At 40.7% G+C, this 19,288-nt stretch overlaps 1 protein-coding gene across 2 annotated transcripts; it reads left to right on the top strand.

Moving 5' to 3' along the window:
- The first annotated feature begins 4,103 nt into the window (after positions 1–4,103).
- Positions 4,104–18,832, top strand: stox1 (storkhead box 1). Of its 2 annotated transcripts, none has more exons than XM_076286174.1 (4): positions 4,104–4,573; positions 15,106–15,258; positions 15,377–17,720; positions 18,372–18,831. In XM_076286174.1, the coding sequence occupies exons 1-4, from the start codon at positions 4,243–4,245 to the stop codon at positions 18,523–18,525; spliced, it is 2,982 nt and encodes a 993-aa protein (XP_076142289.1). In that variant the 5' UTR covers positions 4,104–4,242; the 3' UTR covers positions 18,526–18,831. The 2 variants fall into 2 exon arrangements, with proteins under 2 accessions (XP_076142289.1, XP_076142290.1); XM_076286175.1 differs by having other exon boundaries at positions 4,383–4,569; positions 18,372–18,832.
- Positions 18,833–19,288: the final 456 nt, after the last annotated feature.

Raw genomic sequence — 19,288 nt, 5'->3', positions numbered from 1 at the left:
ACGTCATTCTGTCAGAAGCCAGTCTATAATGCATACAGGGGTAACATGAGGTGAGTCAGACAGAAAAGGGGCCTGTCTTAGTGGCCTATTCCTGAATCCTGTCCCTTTCAAACTACGTTAAAATTGTGTGATTAGCCGCCAGCATAATAAAATCTAAATTAAAAGACAAAATCTTATTAGGCTCCAAACCTATGAGTCTAAGGCTTCAGGTGTAAGTAATAAGTCAAAGAACCACATTCTGTGTAATATAGAGGTTATCATAAGATATTTAAGATGGACCAGTGAAGTTGCTTCTTCTCCACCCTTCTTTTCACAAAAAAACTCACGGGGGGGGGGGGGGCATCTGTGTCCGTCAAAAGTTTGGAATAACCTAATTGACTGACCTAACTAACGACTTGTTTGTGATTTTTAATAATATTTTTGCATGGTAGGAAATGTATTGAAATTCTGTTTGGGGGTCCCTCAGACCCCACCACAGATTTGGTCCCCCCCAATGTTGACATCATGACTACGGCCTTGGTAAAATATCCCATATTTTATTACTTTCGTAACATTAGCCCCATCGGACTTGGCCGTCTCTGTACTGTTGTCCTGTACCCCCTGCCCTTCCAACGAAAATATGTTTTTAAAGCATCGTTTTGCTTGCCTGAAGGCGACCTACACAGAACAGTGTGGGAGAGAGCACGATTTGACGCCAATCTCATTAGATCTGGCTTAGCTTCACACCTCGTTTAATTAGTGCAGCAGTTTTGTAGTAGGCCTACGAATTCTTGCTCTCAGCAGAGGGATAGCAACAGAAAGACGAATGTTGAAATTTAACCCGGAAAATCTCCCTTATTTTCGTTGCTCAATGTTGACATGGTCAGAAAACGAGAAAATAGTGAGACTGAGAAGTAGTCAGCGCAGGAGAGACTTGTGGCATAGGATAAATAGCCTAGGCTAAACTTACAGCCAACTCCTCACATCGCCATTATTATTTGTATTATTAATACTATATTATATTGTCCTCTGTGGGCTTAAGTTAAATACGTTTTAGACAGCGCAGACAGCTGCCCCTATGCAATCCTATGCGACTACATCAGTAGCCTGATGTAGTCGCCTACCGTAGATTACCTTTGGACATATTGCATTTGCATAGATAGCATTGCTAGGTAGGCAACGTTAGCCAACGTTTACAGTAGCCTATAATATATTTATTCATGATGCGCCCTTTTCAGCTTGTCTTAGTGGCACGGCAAGTGGCAAATAGTAGGAACAAACTCAACGGAGAAAGATATCAGTAGATACTTCTGATTTGTATAGTGTTTTGTTCACTTGGATTTTGGAAATGTTACAGAGAAATATGTTAGCCTTTTCTGCCTCCAGACCATGTAGTTGCATCATAGACAGACAAAAACGATCACTGGCTAACCCACTTTAAACTACTTTAGCAAAGTCCTTGGCTGCAGGTTGTGAGCAACAGGCAAACGCAAGATACAATTGCATTCCAATGAGATGCAACTTTATTCTCTGCGATCATGGCAATGTTAGACGATGTCGTTGGTGTAACAAATACGCCGACCTTGACTCAGGCGACTTGTCCCCTTCAGCTGCGACGTGTGCCGATGTATGAACAAGACAGGCTATAAACAAATATCGGGGTAATTTACAGTTGACAATAATGACGGATCTTTACTTAATGCTATTAGATATGGGTCCATACGTTTATTTAGGCTACTTATATTGACGAGATGAAGCCGTTAGGCTATGTGCTCTGCTCAGCTCAAATCTACGCGCTACAGGCGATTGTCACATAGAATAGCCTATAGAACTGGAATGTCATATCAACAATATGGCCGCGGCGGTGTTTGCGAATAAGCCCTATTGAAAGGAACAGTAATTCCTTAAGGAGAAGAGAAGAACTAACACCTTGAATGTGTACGCACCTGTATAATTACACCCTAAACAGTGAAGGCAGTAAACTTGAATGGTGTTGGGAGGTGTAAACCTGTTTGCTTGTATGTCAACCCTCTCTTTAAGTTAACTGTCTGTTAAGGCTGACTCCCATGAATCACACATTAGTGATTAGGATTGTAGGCCTACAACAATTCATCTTAAATATATATAGTATATACTTATATAATATATTAAGATGAATTGTTGTAGGCCTACAATTAAGCATTCTATCCTCTGGCAAACCTATGATAGGACAATGATCTTTTAAGTTATTGACTGCGGACTGGTTTATATTGCGTTACAATAAAATGACCCAATGATGATCTGACAGGAATAATTCAAATGATTCAGTGTTCTGTGTTGGTTGTGTATTATCATGCTCAGCAAAAATCTGACCCTCCCTCTGATTTTACCATTGATTTTTCCTCCATGTCTAAAGGCACTTCAGCACATTTGAGATGCTTATTATAAGTCAACAGACACCATAAATCTGTTCCCCAGAGTGCACTCTCTTTGATCCTCTTTACAACAGAACAGAGCAAATGCACGAGCCTGATAAAAGAGTAATGAGCAAAAAGTCTGAATTGGCACTGAGAGCTCCAGAACTCAGAAATGTGACTTTACAACCAACCTGAAGGAGCCAAATGAAAATGTCAGAAATGGAGGAGGAGAAATAGAGTGCGCCTGTCTCTGGGCCAGGAGAAAGGGAAAACCATTCTACTTCTGACAACAACATATTATGGTGTTATTAAGATGTTTGTGCTTTGCCCACCAAACACAAAGCTACCTTTGTTTTTTTGTTGTTTTTTTCCCTCAGTGATGACTGGTAACTAGAGTAAACTTAAAGTGTAAATCAAAGTGAAATAAACTCTGATTCATGTACATGTTTGAAACATTTGGGCTATTAGCCTACTACAATTACATTAAATTGCTTTTTTGATTTGATTATTTACAAAAAGATTGTTTATATTTTTTGTCATGAATATTATCAATCCATCATAGTTTTCCCATATGATGGAATTTGTATATGGAACCTCAGTACAAATTGGCTGAACTGAAATGGTGCGGTATTTGGACCACCTCTGCATTTAGAAACCTGGCAAGTTCTTTCAGGCGAAGGCCAAGTTGTCCCGACCACTGATGCAGAAAGCAGTCTAATTGTGTATAATTAGGAGAGCTTGTAAAGAAACTTAGAAAACAATAGCTTAGCACATCGAGGTGGTCTTTTCTAACCACATATTTACGATCCTCCGTTGGAAATGATGGCTATACACATAATTTACATCATGGGCCGGCATGGTGGATATGTGCAATTCAGTCCACATTATTTATGGGGAAGGCTGATGTAGGCTATGCATGGGGGAAATGCAATATCCAGTTTCAAGGGCAGGGCTATAGGTTACAAAAGGTCATGGCTGTGAAGCCAACCCCACACACACAAACACACCTTTTCCCTTTAGGCTCCTAGTACAAACCTTTGTTGTTCTTTTGATTTTGCGGAAGCAGATGGATGAGGTGCAACTGTTCTTTTATTCTTCTGGTTGTTATATAGCAGCATGTGAAACACTAATGAGTTTCTAAGTTGGAAATCATGTGTTATAAAAAAAATATATAGGACTTACATTAGGTTTTATACCTCAGCGAGTTTCCAGTTTGTGGTTAACTAATGACTTGATGTGCAGTCAAATAGTGCTCAGTTTAATGGTGTGTAGCCTACCTGCCAAGCCTGTTGTCAATATCTTGCCAAGCCTTGCCTTGCAGCCTCACCCTTTAGTTACAGTTTTTGATTAATTTGAGTATTCAAGAATCTTTCAGATGTTTTTTGCTAACCATGGATAGGCCTACTGTTACTTTGTTATTCCCTTGCTAAGAAATATGCATGCAGAAATTGCCATTCTGTGTCTAAGGACATTACAACATGCACAGCAATAAATTAATTATTTTCAAGTAGGCTAAGAGTAAAAGACTCGAAACTCAAAATTCTTACTCTGAAAACACAGATTTTTTATAGGCTATACCTGATTCTTGCAAGAGAAAACACGCCTGTGTGAACGAGCTTTGGTGTTTGATTGGTTTGTAACAAATCCAGTACCCCTCCCTTGACACCGTCAGCATTGGTTACCTTGGGAGCAGAGAATAACTATTCAGACGTCTAGTGGATTGTCAAGGCAGTGGAAGTCTGTCGGAATGTGTCAGACTGTATCCCCTTTACAAGACGCCAATGAGGGGCAAACTCGCCTAAGGAGTGCCTATTTTGCTACAAACATTCACCTTGATTTCGTTCTTCTTTGAGCTAACACTAGGATAATGTCTCAGCAGCAAAGGATTGTTAAACTATCGGCAGCGTCGCTTGCTGTGATCCTCTGCAAGGACGTGGAGAATGTAAGAGCCGGTGGAGAAAAACACACCGCCACTACTGCGAGTGGTCAGGACATTTTCGCGGATTTTAAAGCGCAAAATCTGCGGAGTTTCTGGAATAAGAGACTGGTAAATGCCGTTTCTGAAGTTCACTTTCAGGGATGGATGGAGAATTTGGTATTGTTTGTTGAAGGAAATGCAAATAATTTGGAGGTGCTGAGGGAGGCATGGATGCGCAGGGCACTGAGGTCTCCCAGAGGGTTTGTCATCAAAGCAGTGGGTATGTTTTCAGTTTTCATACGTAGGCTATTTCTATGCAGCGAGGTTGTCCAGGCTATGTTGGACGCCATATGACCAGTAACAGCAGTAGTAGGCCTAGGTCATAATTAGTGCAAAGTTTCAAAAAACTTCAATGTGTAGCCTACTGTAGCCTACAGCTCAATTGAAAATTGGTGGTTGTAATTTTAAATTGGAAATACTCAGTGAGGCGTAGCATTTGTTTACAAAGCAATTCTCAATCATTGGGCTAGATGAGAAAAGGTGTCATTACAACTTATATTATTCTCTGTGAAGTAATGTTCCACTGTTTCTAGCTGGCCAACGTGATCCCTTCCACAACAGTATTTTTGGGTCATTTTATGCTTGCTTGCTATTACCTTGCTGCTTTTATGTTTTAAGTTTTCTGTCCATTGTTTTGTGACATTTTAATACAGTAGGTTATTAGTTTAAATAATAACCTTCAACATATGAATCATTTGACACAAGACAGTATATTTTTGTTTTCTACAGCCTATACAAAGGTGTGTTCATAAAGGTACTTTATAGGCCTATAGAGGGCAAAATATTGTTGCAACTGTGAAAATCTTCAGTGTAGATCAGGTAAACACCAATTCTATACCAAGATAGTCTCACAGCTCACTATTGTAACCCACATGTGCTTGTTGCATGACAAAACTTGCTTCTTATTGTTTGAAACTGTGTCCATAACCAGAAGTGGTTGTGTGTGGTACATCAGATGGTTGACAAACCCAGGTATATTGGCAGAAGTGCACTTTGAAGAATAAAGGAAAGAATCCTCTGAACATTTTAGGGTATAGCCATGGATTGTTCAGTTTCAATACCAATCTCTGGAATTTATGTTGCTTGCATCTAAAGAATGCACTCTCTCTCTCTCAGTCTCTCTCTCTCTCTCTCTCTCTCTCACACACACACACACACATACACACAGACACGCATACATGCACACACACAAACACTCAATGATCTGATCTGCCATCCTCCTAGTGGCCACCAGACAGGTAGCGCAGACCTCCCACCCTCTAAATTCATGTCTTCCAATTTCATGGGCACTGACAGACTGTGTCTGCTGAAATGGAGAACTGAACAAAAAGCCTTGACACCATGTTGACATTATGAGTTTAAAACTTTCATTCATATTTTATATTAGCAAGTTATGAATAATTGTGTGTCACAAAGTAGCTTTTAGAAAACCAAATGCATTCATTATTTCGATAGCAAAGATCCTGTTTGCCTTCTACAGTGAGAAATAGCTTATGACTTATTTTCCACAATAGAGACTCTGTTTCTGAGAGACATTTGCACTCATTTATAGCTACTGATAGTGTGAAGCTGAGTTTTGGTAGGAGCAGACGAGGTGATTTATTAGCCCCTGCTCCCATCATGATTGTCAGTGCACATGCAGTCAAAAGACTGATTGTTCTTGGGCTCTGCCTTTGCCAGGCGCTTCAGAACAGAAATGAGAAGAGGAGGGCCCCACATAGCACTAAAATGTATGCCTGTCTGAAAAAGTGAAGTCACTCTGGCCTTTATAAACCCTGAAAAAATATCCTCAAGGATGTATTCTTGGAGTTAAAGTCAAAATGTTTGATATATCTATACAATTCAAGTACTCCACCCATATTATTGTTGCTGAATAGTACTGAATTTAAGACTAAGCTCAAGACGAATACCTTTCTATTTGGTTTTGCCCTTGAACCTTTAAATTATTATTGCGGACATAGTTTGATACTAGACTAATGGACAAAATGGCTTCTCTTTATGGATGAGTATAAACTGTACATGATAAACAGTGAATCATGGATTTGGCCTTGAGGTTTTATTAATGATGTTAAAATGTGTTGGCCTCTCATGTCTGAAATAAGATGCTGCTCTGACTTTGGCCGTGGACTTACTGCATTATTAAGTGAGACTGCATTGTGCTGTGAGCAGAGAGATCCTTCCGGTAAAACATTTATACTGAGCCGCTCTACGTTGTAATTAGGTGTCCTATACCGATGAACGCAATCGACCTGTCTGTTTTAACTTATTGTCTCCGAACATATTTTGTCTTCCTATTGGATGCATTGTTTTTTGTGCTAAGATATGTAAAATGTCTTGCTTGCAGATGTGTGAATAATAATTTGACTCAAAGTTATGTAAACAACCTTTGGCCAGTACTTTTGTTATTAAAAGTGTAGTATTTGTGCCTTCCTGACTTTTGTTGGATGTTATTAGTATGATTAAATGTTTGAAAGGAATGGTGGCCTTGGTGGGGATCTTCTGCGTGTTAGCTGTGATGTGCCCTTCGCTGTGTCTGTTACTTGAAGGAAAACACCCTGTTGAGCTCATGCAGTGTAGGTTGCTTGCATGGATAACTGGTTGTCAGAGGTCACAAGTCCTTCACTTCTAGAGGGTCATCGCTGACCTCTGCGCATAAAGACAGATGGGCCAGGTGTTCCTCATTGAACAAGGAGACACAATGCCACTATCATCCTCTCATAAAAGTACAGACATTCTCTCATTAAGACTAAGGATCTTTTAACCTTCTAAAACAACCATGAAGGTCAAACAAGACTGTAATTCATTTGATTGTTCATTTTTTGTTGACTGGTATTTTTTTTTTTCCCAGGTGTTTGCTAAGCTAAGGAACAGTAGCATTTAGTTAAGTAATGGATCTAGTTGCTGAAAATGATTGTTCTTTTGACTATTTAATCACAACTGTATACACTAGAAAATCCCTGTAAACTGTCACTGACCAGTCTTGCCACCAGCTGCCTGCAGAAGCAGAGAAGGAATGTTTTTGGATGTAACAAAACACCCTAGACTCAGCATCAACCAGATGTAAGTAGTTAGCATCTTTTAGACAAGCTGCTTTTCTGTGAAATCCTCCCAAACCTGTATCCATCAGTGGAGTTAAACAACCTTGACAAGCCAAGGAGATGGATGGAACTTTTTCCTAAGACTGCCTCTTTCTGCTTTCAAACAACACATGCCTGTCTCCTCCAAGGCTTGGCTAATTTAACTTAAACCTAAAATCCAATTTCTCCTTGTGACTTAAGTTATCTTGAAATCACCCATTCAGAATATTTTTAAACTGAACATCAGATGCAATGTCTTGACTGTATCTGAAATCTGTTATTCTCAAGTGTTTGTAAGTCATATATTTGAGCCTGCATTTCAAGCACTCTTGCAGGGTGTCTTGCCAGTGAATTGCTGTTTATGGATGTCTTTTTTTATCAGTGCAGATATGGAAGGAGACCTTGCCCTGCTTTCTGAAACTCTGACCTCTATTCTATCCAAAGCATGCAGGACACTGTTGGTTGTATCCTTTTCCTATTATATAGGAAGTCTGCCTTTAACAGGATACAGACTGAAGGCCGCATTTATGAAAATCTCAACCTACATTTGAGTGTTGCCAACAAAAATAAATGAGAGAATTACTCTGCAGCCCAGCACTGATAGGATTTCACGTTCCCCCCTTCTTTTTTCAGCCCTCACTTTGTTGTTGGCTAAAGGAAGCAGTTTGGAGAGGTGATGTAACCTCTGTGTTGAGTGGAAACAGGAGATTGGTTTTGACCTCCCAGAGGACTTCTCGTTGAGTTGTCATCTGACAGTGACGATGCTGGCTTGGTCTTCTGTTGTGGATGAAACAATGACGCAATGAAAGTGCACATCATTCAGATTGTGATTGAGCTGTTCGGATGCCCAGGTTGCCAAACAGCGAGACAACAGATGCTGAATCTGACGTCGCTGGTGTGGAGGAAACATGCCTCATCTGGTGTGAATTAACACCATTGATCTTGATTAGGCGAGTGGAAGTGCTCATAAACCCTTAGTCCTTGTAATGGATAACTTCTTGGGTGGAGCATATTGAAACACCTGGAACATCCTAACATCTTGAAGTAGATCTTATGAAATTCAACCCTACAGCATTCCACTAAGCCATAGATGTCAAACCGGAGATTAGATCAGTCAGGGTTCATCACAGTGGGTGAGGATTCAAGCAAAAGATGGATAATTTAAAGGGAAACAAGAAAATGAAACCATGGCATAAACAATTTTAGCGAGATTGCCATGTGAAATATCTCAAGCAGAGGGATTATGAAGTTTGTGAACATTTACAGCATCAGAGCAACTTTTCTAAATAGAATGAGGTGAGGTCATTGGCAGGTAGTGATGGGCAAATGAAGCTTTGGTAAACCACTGAACCACAGCAGTGGTTAGCAACACTAGCTGAAAAGCAAAAAGATGGCCGCCACACATACATTTTTCAACATAAAAGTCCTTAGCAAGCCAATATTTTTGGTTACATAATATAATATATTATACTGGTTTGGGTAAGGACTTTTATGTTGAAAAATCTACATGTGGCAGCCATATTGGATTTTTTCATATAGTGTTGCTATAGCTTCACACTGCTGTGGTTTAGTGGTTCACCAAAGCTTCATTTGCCCATCACTATTGGCAGGCTTTTCAGGGAAATTAAAGCCTCTTTTGAAGTAACTTAAAGTCTCCAATATCAAAAAGTAGACTCATGTGCAGAACAGTGAAATCTGTGACAGTGGAGTGAGACCACATTAGTCACTTAACAGAGTATTTTCATTATATGATGGTTAAACCATGTTTAATTCTAAATGGCATTCCCATGTATTAACATCAAATATCATGGATTCAAAAACGTAAAAATTAATGTTACCAATACAGTTGATGGTTGTAGATACCTGAAAATATTTGGGACTTTGGAATTCCTCTCTTTGTTTCTCATAAAATCACGATAATGACATGGGCAAATTTGTGGTCTTTGCACCCCATTTTATGTCACTCCTTTCAAACAGAGAACCTGGCAATGTAAATATAGACATACCTACTCCCTGTGTGCAGGGAGATTTTACGGATATCAAGGGGTAACAATCTAGAGAACCATAAACTACTCAACACCTCAGCACATTTTATGGTGTGTAATGGGACTGTAATTACCATGGAACATCACTGTGTTATCAGTACAAGAGGAATACACATAATGTTAAATATTCAGATGAAATATTTGCCTAGTAATATTGTATGCATGGCTATATGTTAACTTGATGTTTAAGATGCCACATTGCACGTTGTATGTTAAAATGATTCTGTAGCAGCACTTGCTACAGCCTTCTTATAATTGCCGTTTCATCATGAGCAGAGGTCCAAACGTCTCCTATTCGCTCAAAACAAAATGGCTTTCCTTAGAGGCTGTTGTGTGGCAGATCTAAAGAACTGGCACAGGAGAAGGCTCTTTTCAATACGTTTATGGCCCTTTTTATGGCTCCCTCCACATCTGTCAGTTCCGTGGCAGCCAGAGCAGCACAATCTCGTAAAGTCCTTTTAGCACCCACGCTATTAGGTGTAGCAAAGAGCCCCACTTGCTCTTAACATCAGAGAAGAGCCCTATAGTGAAGGTCCTGGCGTAAGAGCATGCCCATTTCTTAACGTGCATTATCAGATTATTAGAATTTGTGTAAAAATACAATTGAAACAAAGATGGGACCAGCCAGATAATACCGAGCTGGCACTGCTGAGCAACTTGATTTGAATTTGAATCTGGTTGGGTCACGTAGGCAATAGCAATGCAAGATCTCATGAGGATTCTGAAATAGTTGTTTTGTCACTCCCCTGAATAGTCATTAAATTGGAATTGAAAGGGATAGTGTTTTTGAAGGTTAGTAGTTTGGTGTCAAAGACAACTGAAGGGCTTGTGGGTGCATGCAAACTGTAATCTGGCAGCAGGGGAGGTGTCATTACCTCATTATCAACTCAAATTTGATACTCAGCACTGCTTTCAAGCAATTACCACTGGTTAGGTGCCTTTGTTATGTTTGGTGTATAGTGTAAAGGGCATTCAGACATAGTTCGAATTACAGGGGGTACTGGGTGGTACTATACCCCCCAATGAAGACCCAGTACCCCCCAAATAGACAAAAATATCAGTTTTGGGGGGGTCAGATGTTTTTTCTGATATTGTGATATTACAGTTACAATACAAGTCAACTCCTATTTTTACTGTAGGAACATTTTCATGTAAAGCGATTTCAGACACCCCTATTGTGGACCATACCATTTTTAATCACCGTGGCGCTATAAGCAACTGAGATAGAGAACGACTTCAACTTCTCAAGCAAGTGTCAACATTGAATGACAAAACGCTAAGTAACTTCCTCCAGTAGGCTAAATTCGGTTTGCTGCTGATGTGCATGGGTAAATGTAAGTTGCTAGCTGACGTCTAGCTTGTTGAAAATGTGTTATTTTACAACCTTCATTTATAAACGTGTTTTGTTCTTTCATAGCTCATGTCACGTCTTCATACATTGAATTACTGGCTACTTATTTGCTACTTACCCACTGAGGCTAGTAAAGTGGACCTTGGTTAGTTACCAAGGTTAGTTAGCAAGATAGGCTAATTCTATTTAAATCAAGCTTTACATTGTGGTGAGGTAAGGAGATGAACTCCATAGCCTAGGTGTCCATTCTCATTTTATCTTGAATAAATTATTGTGCCCTTTTGAAATTAGTTTGGCACAGATCCTGTGTTTTTATATTACCGGTATGTATGCACAAGAGGGTCTGATGTAGCTTAGTCTACATAACATCAGTGAAACCTGTGGAAACATAAAAAGACCCAAGTAGCCTAGGCTAAATAGTAGGCTATGTGCTAGTTTTTGAATTTGTTTTGAATTGGTTTGTATTGTTTTTACATTCTATAATTTCATATTTTTAGTTCAATAAATAGTTTCATCTGAGAACCCTGACTATCTTAGATTTTATTTTATTCTAAGAGACACTATGAGGAAAAGGAAAGGGCACACAGACATCAGGCACCTTTTTGGTGCTAAAAGAGTAAGCAGGATATATTACACTATGAACACTATAGAACACTAAGATCTACAAACAATTACATTAAAAATGTAGGTGCAGTTAGGTTTTATACACTGTTCATATGTGTTAATGAAAAGGGTGCTCAGCAGACAGGAGAGGCACAGGATGAAAGCCGTGAGCAGGCCGCAGGGAGACGACAGGATATATAAGAACGATGAGATATTATGTAGCCTACTGATTATCAGTTTGTTGCATGTTTAGACCTTATGTGTTGCACAACACATGTTGCACTTGGCGATCACGGTGTGGATTGATATGGTAGTGGACCATGATGGTCATGGAAGAAGTGAAGGAGCAGTACCCCCCAATTATGGTGGGGTAATTCGCACTCTGCATTCAGATGATCACTATGTTACTTTTATGGGTCACCATCAGTCCTGGACCTTTTTCGGAATGTCCACATGTTGGCTAGTCCAGTCTGCTGAGACGACTTGTCTTTGGATGTGGTGAGACAACAACATGTTCAAGATGTGTGAAGTGCTCAGGTTACACTGTGCTCGTTCCCCATCACTCTCCCTCTCAAATCTCTTGCCCTCAAAACCAGTCTGTGTTTATTTGTGTAGCTCACCTCCAGACCATAGTGGTTATTTGCCCACACAGAGTGAACTGTGGTGGTCCTGGTGGTTGGTGTTTGTGGTCGTGGGAAGGAATGATACCACCTCATTAAGGTCTCAGCTTTATTAGTTCAAGCAGAGTAAACGTGTCACACATGAGAGTATGGAGAAGACCAACCCCCCATCATCAGTTTGGTGCGTTTGTGGACTCAAGCTGCAAGCTTACAAGTGAATTGCCCCAGTGATTTGTCTTCTTTGAAAAAGAGAATTGGGCTTATTCTTGTCATGGGCTAAATGAAAGAGAGCCATGGTGGAAAAGGGAAACGACAAGAGATTATAACAGCACTGCATTAATAGAGCAACGCGCACTGTATTAAGAATGTTTTTAAAAAAAGAGTGTGGAATAGTGGAAAGCAAATTACTATCAAGATTTTTTGCAACCAGCTGTCTTCAGAGTTATGTGATTTTTTTCTGTGGCCTGATATGTAGATGGTTGCAGTGTAATGTAATAAGAGTCATGGGATTCATGTGACTGGGGCAGTAACATGCCCCTGTAGGTACATTGTAAGTACATGTGGCATTTATCAGACATGGATGGGGCATTTGGTGGCTGGTGCAGATTTAATCAAGAGAGATGCTGCAAGGTTTTCAGTTGATGTGCTCAAGATGTTCATTCAGTCTTTTCCCCTTGGAAAAAAAAGGCAGACACAACATGAAATGAATTTTGTTCTACTACTTGTGTGTCCCTAAAAATAATGAAATACATCCCGTGACTTATTTTGCATTGCCTGCATGTCGTGCGCCTTGCTGTTACCATGGCACTGAGCTGGGTATTCATGTGAGCATGACAAAGGTTCAGCTTCATGTTACGGTGGGTATAGAGTATTTTTCCCTTGAGAGAGGAGAGTTACAATCATCCCCAATGATAGTCACACCCTCTAATGCGGAGCTGAATTAGGACCATAATCTGCCTTTTCCTCATCCTTTCACAAAGGCTTTCCCCCCTAGCTTGTTTCATACACCCCATTACAGAAACCCAATACTACTATTCTGCCCTTTGCTGATGTTCTCACTTGAACTGTGCTCATTATTCTAACATGCAGTACAATGGCTTTCAGATGTATTTACAATATGCCCCATGAAAGCCTGTGCACACACACAAGCTCCCAACATCTTGTCACACATCACATCTCACAGTGGGAAATGGTATTTTTTTGCAGTTCTCATCCAAATTCTCAACATTCTCTAGTGCATATGGATTTATGTTGTGTTGTGTTACGCAGGCCTAATTTAAGCGTCTGGGGCACATCAGTCTTTCCTTTGCTCTTTCCTGTCTGAAGGACACACACAATGGGCATCCTAAAACAGGATATCCCTTTGAGAACTGGTATTGTTTCACTGACTGTCCTCACAGAAGAGAAAAAAAAGACTTGCTAACAGCTGATTTCCCTTGTACTTTTACCCTATTTGTCCCCTGGTACATGGAACAAGTTATGCTCAGTCTGTATGTTAGAGTGGATATGTCTTGCATAGCGCCAGATGGGCTTCGTTTAAGAAATTGACCCAATAAAGTCAATTAAAGGGGATTAAAAGGATGAAGGGCCGATTTAGGGATAAACTGTCTGCCACAGAACAGCTTTCAGATCTAGCTAAATCTGTGTAAGCTTTGAGAAATTACCTCCAAGACATATAATAGACACCTCTTCGTTTTGACATATAGCTGGAGACACTTAGAGGGAATGGTTCAAACGAGCTACACTGCACTATTATCTTCAAGCAAGAGTGATTTTCAAAAGTTTAGGGGCATTGCTGCTTTGGGGCTATGTTTGATTCTGGCTTTGTTAGTCAGTTGATTAAGGGTTTATTTTGCTTACCCCTGACATAAGTGCCTGAAGTGTGTGAGGGCTGTGAATGTTTACATTAATTGAAAACAGTGCAAGCAAAGCACTATTTTCCTCAGGCTGATAGGACAAGGGGCCCTGGCATAGTTGGCCTTTAGACAGAGTGCTCATAGCATATCTAGACACCTCACCTCCCTGCCTAACTGAATGACTGAGAGATGTTTTATAACCGAAGTCTCTCTCAGGTCATCCCAAATATAATTGCAAAATAAAGAATACTATATTGTTTGCTGTTATCAACATATAAGCAAAATGTGATTATTGGTCAAACAAAAGCAATATAAAAGAAACAAAAAGCACCACTCCATGAAAACCAAGTGCATTTTTATTTGTTTTGAGTGCATTAGCCTAATTATTGACTTACAACGGAAAGTACAGTTAATCAGTGTCAGGTTAAATACATTGGTTAATCATTAGATACTGTTTGTAAATGGTTTCGAAAACAGACTACAGGCTAGAAATGCTGTATTCCTACAGCCAGGCTTTGGTTGAAAGTCACCAATTTCTTAAACTGCACTTAAGGTGATGAGTTAAAGTGGCCAACTTGGCTTTAATACTGAGGAGGGCCTATAGTCTGAGAGCATGGTGTCAGCATTTCAAAGTCCATTCCTAATCTGAAAGGTGGGGCCGAATTACTGAGACGGAGAGAGGCTTTGTTATGGCACAGTAGGCTCCTCTTTAGATCGCCCTCAGTAAGCAACTCAGAGTTCCACTAAACCATTTTTTTCCATGTGGTGGAAAGTCAAATGTTTTTACATGTACAGTGGTACCCATGTGCAATGCATAAAATAGGATTGTAAATTCTTCACAATATAAAACAAAACATTATAATATAAAGCTGTTTCCTAGTCAATACATTTGGTATACCATATAGTTAGGATATTGTTTGATTTATTTTATTTTATTAATTTAACATCAAACCTTTGTTTATGTTACATGGTTCCTCCAGTCACTTTTTAAAAAAAATAGTCTGAATATCAATCAGTAGAGTGGACGGTTGAAAGGTGTTTTTAATAGAGTTATATCAAGAGGACAAGCATTAAGTCACTCATCATTACATTATTCCTTATTAAACCTATGTGCCAGAGTCTGTGATTACGTTCTGAAAATGTTGAGCATTTTGAAATCCTAATCCTCATCTTGCTCCATCTCTGCTTCTTCTGTCATAGGTGATGTGTCGCCAGTGCAGATGACCCCCATTGCTCAGTCGCAGTTTATCCCACTGTCAGAGGTTCTGTGCTCGCTGATATCGGACATGAATACTGACCATATCACTGTAAATCAGGAGGCGCTGATCACGCATATGATGAAGGCTCATCCAGGTAATCACTAGGTCCATTTAAAACACGGTTTTAGATTTAATATTTGACATATTTACAATCAACATGCATGGAAACAAATACAATGCAAAGCTATAAAATGTTTTTTTTTTACTTGTAGGGATGACTGTCCCCACTCAAGACATCCTGTACAATGCTCTGGGCTCATTGATAAAGGAGAGAAAAATCTATCATACTGGAGAGGGCTACTTCATTGTCACACCCCAAACGTACTTCATCACTAATAACACAGTGAAAGAGAAAAACTGGTGGAGCACAGGGGAAAATGAACTTCCCTCCCCACCCCCCATTACCTACCTAGTGAGCAATGAAAATTGTTTGGATGCTACAGGTGCGACCCCCTCACTGGCTCATTGTAAGTCCTGTAGATGTTTCACGGCGGTCTCCACTGTTACACCATCAGTCCAAGACCATGTCTCTGTCAGTGAATGCACTGGCAAGAGCCTCAAGTGGCCCAAAGAACACAAACCGTCTGTCCAGCACCAGTCCACCTCTACGGCTGCTGACTGCCAGGCCAGTGAAATCAGCAAAGCCACAACAACAAGCCGTAAGGACAAAGAAAAAGTTGGCCGCAAGTTTAGCCTTAGCTTGTTCCGGCGAAGCACAGCTAAGAAGGAGACAAAACTGAAGAAGGAATATGCAACTTTCTCTGGACAGTTCCCGCCTGAGGAGTGGCCAGTGAGAGATGAGAATGACCTCAACAACCTTCCCAGAGATCTGGAGCATGCCATCATCAAGCGGATCAACCCGGAACTGACAGTGGACAACCTGGTGCGACACACTGCCCTTATGATGAAGCTGGAGGAGAGAGATGTTGAGCGAGCGGTGGACAAAGGGATGTCTACTGAGATGCTGGTCTCCAAACCAAGGAACCATTCTTCCAAGGTTGCTGGCAAAAGGACTGCATTAAAGAACACTCGTAGTAAGAGAAGAGGCCATTCTTCAAAAGAGGAACACAGACCAAAGCCTAAGGCTCCTCATTGTGAGGATGATATGGAGGAACATGATCTCACACCCTCTCGTCTCAAACCAGACTTCCAGACAGAGGAACCAGAGAATCAAAATGATTCTGCTGTTTTAAATGCGAAAAGCCTCTACAAGAAACGCATTGACAACCCTTTTCAGGGTATATCCAATAAGGACACACTGCAGACCTCAAGCCACAGAGAACAGAGGAGAAGAGATGGCAAAACTCAAACATCTGGAAAGAAAGATCGTTCCAGTCACAGGTCTAAGTCATGGGATCCCCATCACACAAAAGGGACAGCTGAAGAACCTGATAAGACACATGTTACAATGGAAGGATCCTGTGAGCATCTTCACAAGAGAGAACTAGCTGTAGGCACATTGCTTGATGGTAACCCTGTGAAAGAGCATTCAGGAGACTATAGCTCTATCTATCCAGAGAGTAGCACTTTAAGGATAGAAGACAAAGTAAAGCATCTAAAGGAAAATAATGCCAGAGGGAGAGATTTCAGACAAGACAAGGATGCAAAACACAGAACACTTGATGCTGACTTCAGCCATGAGACTGACCAAAGACATCTAAAATGTCATGGCAATATGACAGACTATCATCCCCTTGTCCCGGAAACAACAGATATACCCCTCTCATGGCCTAAACCCTCTGTTCGACGCAGGATATCCCTGAGACAGATAGACGTGAAGGAGGATTCAAGCCATCGACCAGATCTTTTAGCCTCTCACCAGCAGACTGATAACATATTGGGGAGCCAGCAGTTGGTCAGCAGCAGTGGACAACATAGGGGCTCTGGTATAATAGAGAGTGATGTTTACACAGATGATGACCATCACCTATACATGAAGTCAGATGTGACAGATGAAGATGCCTGTAGCTCTCTCTGTTTGAATGAAGAGTGCACCCTTGACAGCAGTGAGGCCATGCATTCCAACATGATTCAATACTGTAAACCCCAGTTTGGGAGCGGTAACTGGATTAGCAGCTTGGATGCGTCCAGTTTTTACAAAGAGCCCCTGAGAGTTATCCTCAGAAAGGAAGACAGTGGCTGGAATGAGCCCAATGATCACCCCCCCCAAAGTGAGTCATCCATCTCACTAAGGGAAACCATCCTTAGAGATGGATCTCCACATCGAGATAAAAATTTGCACAAGATCAATAGGATGGAAAAGGAGCTCACTGACGCCATTGACAGCAGCATATTTGATTACTGCCAGACAAGTGAAATGGACTCAGATGCAGAGACACTGCAGAAGTCATTAGATGAGAGAGAGAACCTTTCTGCTCACCAGGGCAGTGAGTCACAGCAGGAGAACTGCCACCAGAACTTGAACTTGTTTGACACACAAGAGCCAGGGGTCCCTCTCAGCTCCAGCGAGAACCACAGCAGTCCCAATGGGGCTCATTCAGGGGAGACAACAGAGAGTCAAAGCAACACAGGGGACAGTGGGATTGATTCCCCCAGGTGAGCTAATGGTGCTATCTATCTTATGTAGGCGACATGGTTGCAGGTAAATTACTGGTTAGAAGAGTGAAATAAAGAGACATTTCTTGCATATAAGTTGGGAAATGGATTTACGTTATGGAAATAGCATAGTGGTAATCAGGAGAATTGGCGGGAAATGTTTTGAGGCTGGGCTGATCACTGTGAGCTTAAAAAGGGCATGACTGCTGTTTGTGTAAGTTCTTTGCTGTAAAAGCTGTGCCCCCCCCCCCCGGATTATTTGTGTCCTCCCCTGTAGATTCCAGACATTCTCCATTCCCCTGTGTGAACTGTCGTATTATTGAGTGGCTATTTTGTGTTTAGGAATTTTAAGAAGCCACTGTTAAAATAATCAGTATTTGAGGACAAGATATCTCCCATGGTTGCTGTACTCAAGCAACAGACCTAGAATGAGACCTATCATGTGCAATGGTCCGTAGCACAGAGTCATATTGTGTTTTATTCAACCTCGACCATGCATTAACTTCTGTGAACAGACCACCGTGTCGTCCATTATCCCTTACTTACATGACAGTTATGTAAGGAATATTTATCCTCTTTACATTTCAGATCAGTGGAAATATATTATGCCTAGTTTTTGTTTAACAATATTTCTGTTTCTCACGTCCACAGAACTCGAATGAGCATGACCTCAAGCAACTCTGCGATACTTGAGGGATTTAAACGTCGCGGTTTCCTACAGAATATTGAGAGGCTTCACTCCAAGAGCAATGGCATTCACCCCCAGAGCTCTCTTCTTCAACTCACCCCTGTCATGAATGTGTGAAATGGCTGAGCACATTGCTTGGATCTGCTGCTGTACAAAATGTGAATAAATAAGTTGCATTTATCTGTACATATAAAACAAAAAATGTTTTTTGTTATCATGTAGGCTGATTATGTTAATAATAGTGTAATAATTAATAAGTAATATTAGTGATAAGATAGGCTACTGTTCAAAGCCATCAGCGGGACCATCAGTTTTAATAGATTTATTCAGAATTGTTTATATACGGTTTAATATTATACTTGTATCACATGTGTTGACTTGAAAGAAATTGAAATAAAAATCACTTAATGCTAAAACAGTTGTGCAGTGTTGTTCAAATAGTTCTTCAAATCTTTGATTTTGTGAATGGGCGTTTTGCATAGCCTGACGAGCCAGACCCACATTAAAATGTATAGGGTCTGGGCACTTACCGTTCGCAGTGCTCAGTCCGAGGGGCGGGATAATCAGTTGTCTTTCAAATTCCCTCTGCACGCAATAGGACAGCGGCAGCGCTATGAGTCCCATGCGTTTCCCACCAGCGGAGCTAGTTGGCTAGTTCAAACGTTTGCCAACTTAATAAAAGCTTAACTCGTGTCACACTGTTCGCCAACAGCAACATCCATCTTATTTGTTTTCAAGTAGCAGGGAATTCAAGCCAAACCACTCTGCCATCAATCAGTATGTTAAGCCCACCTAACGACTCTATACACGATTTTATTGGCCTGATTGAGTTTCGATTTCTGGAGCTCACAAGCCAAGGGAGAGTTGCTAGTTTTTGTAG

The sequence above is a fragment of the Alosa pseudoharengus genome, unplaced genomic scaffold, assembly GCF_046254945.1.
Source record: "Alosa pseudoharengus isolate Yale_2024_CS ecotype anadromous, Long Island Sound unplaced genomic scaffold, YU_APseudo_1.1 YU_APseudo_1.1_scf_15, whole genome shotgun sequence".
NCBI classification, from domain to species: Eukaryota; Metazoa; Chordata; class Actinopteri; order Clupeiformes; family Clupeidae; genus Alosa; species Alosa pseudoharengus.
The sequence above is the reverse complement of the archived record's forward strand: the minus strand, read 5'-3'. Positions and strand labels throughout refer to the sequence as shown.